At 39.7% G+C, this 3,655-nt stretch overlaps 1 protein-coding gene across 1 annotated transcript in view; it reads right to left on the bottom strand.

The window, feature by feature from the left end:
• LOC112146176 overlaps positions 1-2,850 on the bottom strand; it is a 65,003-nt gene extending 62,153 nt beyond the window's left edge. Inside the window, exons 1-2 of the mRNA XM_024271859.2 lie at positions 2,802-2,850; positions 2,415-2,724 (exon numbers count right to left, since the gene is read on the bottom strand). Coding sequence (XP_024127627.2) covers positions 2,415-2,724; positions 2,802-2,850 — 359 coding nt within the window. The remainder of the gene's footprint in view (positions 1-2,414; positions 2,725-2,801) is intronic.
• Positions 2,851-3,655: the final 805 nt, after the last annotated feature.

The raw sequence follows: 3,655 nt of genomic DNA, 5'->3' as shown, positions 1-3,655 counted from the left end.
CCTTCGTCATCTCAGAGTGAGACCTGAGAGGGCCTGTGGCATAATTGTGGCATGTGTTGTTCTCCATAATATTGCCATTATTAGAGGATAGCAACACCCTGCCATACAAATTCAAGAGCCAGAGGATGATCCCATCTAACCAGCTGACTACCAGGATGGAAGAACTGTTAGAGACATGATCTGTCGCAGTGCATTCTGGCAGTAGACCATCACCACCACAAGCAATAAAAGAAGGACACTGAACTCAAATCAAATTTATTTGGATCTATTTATTTCCTACAAACAGAAAAGCAACAGTTAGATTTCAGGGTTCATTCAACATTTTAATCCACCTGTAACTTGACACTTACCTCTAGCTTGTGTTTTAGAATCAAGATCCCAAGATCCGTCTTCTCAATTTGACGGTTCAGTAATGTACACTTCTTATCATACTTCTATCTTTTTTAGAAGGCTTAATTTGTATAAGTCCCTCACTGGCAACTGTGAATTAAAAAATGAAAATGGGTCCATGACATTGGAAATCATAGATATCACAGATGTGAATTATAGCATTCACAGAACATCACTGAACTGAGCTCATCTGAGCTGCTGAGGTTGTTGGAGCCTCATCATTCCGTTCACCCACACTCTGGAACAGAGGGGGCATGATTATGTCAGTATAGGAGATGAATGTACATCCTTAAGCAACTCCACACATAAAATTCAATACGACTGTGTAGACAGTCTATGATCGTTACAATATCGTCACAGTCCTATGAAGACCACCATTTTGTTAAGAGTCGCTCTATAGTAACACGTGTCTTCATTTCACCATTCTGTAGGGGAGTACTCACAACAGCCAGAGGTTCTGCTGTGGCAGGAGGCTCCAAAAGGGAGATGTTGCCAGCAGAATCTATAAAGACCAATAAAATAAGTAAATGAAATAACAGAGTGTAATATTTGGATATCATAAGTAACCCATTCTAATAAGAATATATAAGAAGGTCTCTAACATGAGACATATGCCCTCATGTCGGGGGGAGTGCCTCCTTCGGAAGAACTCCCCCCAGGAATCCCGTCAACCATTGGTCTCCCTGTGTTGAGGCTGAGGGCCATCTCCTCTGCCTCCGTCAGTGGTGGGGGGGCAGGTCCTCCTCCAGTTTTTCTGGTGTCTGCCCTCTTTCTGTTGGCTGAGTGGAAGTGAAATGATGTCATTTTGTGAATACAACCATGCTAAATTGGCAGCTGATGTGCTATTACTTTGTGTCATTTAATTTTTCAAAATTATTAGGGTTTGTAGAGTTGCGTAGTCAGTACATGATCAGTCTCACCTTTTTGGATTATATTTTTATATTTCATTTTCAACTGCTGCCAGGTCCTCTTTAGGCCTGCTGGATTGCACCTGAAATAGGGACATACATATGCCGTTCATTTAAGAGGAGCATTATGAGGACCAAAACTGTTACTCATGTTGACACATACTGGACTGCTTACTGACCCTGACTTAGAAACACCCATATATCAACCACAGACATTGATTATGAAAATGCCCTTTTAATTTGTTATGAAGAATTCATGCAGTTACAGAAATTACATGTTGCATTATTGACGTGAGTAAACTATTCTTAATAAAAAAAATGACAAAAAATATGTTTCTGCCATTATTTTGTACTCATCCTGAATTGACATGATCAAAATACATACGTACGCATTAACTCTTGCAGCGATTTCCTCCCACGCCGACTCTCTCTGTTTTGCTGCTGCAGCTGTGTTGCTTTTCTTCCGGAAGACGGGCTCGTAGTCGGCTTATGCCTAAAGGAGCATGTCGATTTCTGTCGGCGTAAAGTATGCCGCTCTACTGGTGTTTGTTCCCATTGCCATGGTGAATCATGTTGTGGTCGCTCCATTGATCAGGGCTTTTAATGGTCGCGACACTCGCACCTGATTTAGGTTCAGACAACTTCAGGTTGACTGAATCAAACATTTTCAGCTGTTCGGAAACCGAAAACCCTGAGTTTGAGAATTTTGAGTCCAGTGACTCTAAGTTCAGGTTTGAAATCTAAATTTGTTGAGCCGGCTTCTTGGAACGGCCCCCAGAACACAGATAAACAAAATATTTAATAACAAAACTTAACTACAAGAGAGAGCAACAATGACATAGCTGATAACACAAGACTCTGTGACACTGAAAAACCTAAAGACCATTATTACAACCTGAGGACTAACGACAAATGTGATGCAGCTGTGGCAAACAGGTGATGGCAAACATTGTTGAATGTGACAGTTTTACTCATTTAATAAGATTTTTTGGCAAATATCAACTTTCCCATAGTTTGCATTCAGTGTTTTGAAAATTAATATTTAAAAAATAATAATAATGAAAGCGTTTTTCTTCATGTGGTGTTTTTGCACAGATTTTGTGTCTCTTGAGTCACTGTGTCTCCCGAGCGCAGTAATAAACAGCAGAATCCTCAGCTCTCAGACTGTTCATCTGCAGATACACCTGCTCTCTGCTGTTGTCTCTGGAGATGGTGAAGCGGGTTTTCACTGACTCTGAGTAGTACATGCTGCCGCTGTCATGCTGGATCCAAGCGATCCACTCCAGTCCTTTTCCAGGAGCCTGTCTGATCCAGTCCATGTGATAGCTGCTGAAAGTGAATCCAGAGGCTGAACAGGTCAGTTTGTGGGATTCTCCAGGTCTTTTGACCACAGGTCCAGACTCAGTCAGAGTCACTCCATCAACAACTGGGAATAAAAATCAGAAAACTGGATTTAAAAAAGCAAACATCCTAAATCTACAGTATCTGCATGATGATGTTCACCTGTATAACAGAGAGTTAAAAGCAGCAGTCCTGTCCTACAGTCCATCATGTTAAACTGACTTCAGTCTTCTCTGCTGTCATCTCTGCTGTCAGATAAGTAGAGGAGGAAGACGTCCATGTTTGCATTGACTCCACCTCACAGAACACATTCAGCAGAATTCACATTTCAATCAGAAAATACTTTAGTCAAGCCTTGTTTTTATTATTTCAGAAGTACACCTCTGAATGAAGTTAACATAAAATATTTAGTGAACAGGTTTGCAGTGGAATCTGGCTGGTTGCTCTGATTGGATATAGTATGATCATGAGTGGGTGATGTCTGATGTGGACAGATTCCTATAATAAGACTTCCTCAATCAGCATCAAACCAGATTTCTATTCCTATTCTTAATCAAATGTCATTTTATATTTAACAATGTTGGAAGTGTGGGGTTTTAAAGTTTAAAATATTGTTTTTTCTATATGGCACTTTATTCCTCTATTAAGAAAAATATATATTTGTTTGAAAATAAACATTTGTTTAATCAGTTCTTTTTAAATAAATAGTATTTATTTTAGTGTTTTCTGTATTGTTTATTAGTTTTTTCTGTAAAGTAGCCCCATTTCTCCAGGGTGTCTCTAAGTTTGGTTGAAGTATTTTGGTTTTCAGTGGGGTTACTACATCATCAGAGAATCACAGGACACTGGTAAAATCTGAGCAGGAGTTTGGTTTGAAAATCTCAATAAAATTTGCTGCCACTTCAGGAGTTATATACCGTTTCATCACAGTTCTCTCTGAGGCCCCCTGCTGGATAAAACCAGTCACTTTAAAAAACACACAATAATGGTCTGACACAGCCAAGTCAACAACAGAG

Source organism: Oryzias melastigma, linkage group LG8 (assembly GCF_002922805.2).
Source record: "Oryzias melastigma strain HK-1 linkage group LG8, ASM292280v2, whole genome shotgun sequence".
NCBI classification, from domain to species: domain Eukaryota; kingdom Metazoa; phylum Chordata; class Actinopteri; order Beloniformes; family Adrianichthyidae; genus Oryzias; species Oryzias melastigma.
The sequence above is the reverse complement of the archived record's forward strand: the minus strand, read 5'-3'. Positions and strand labels throughout refer to the sequence as shown.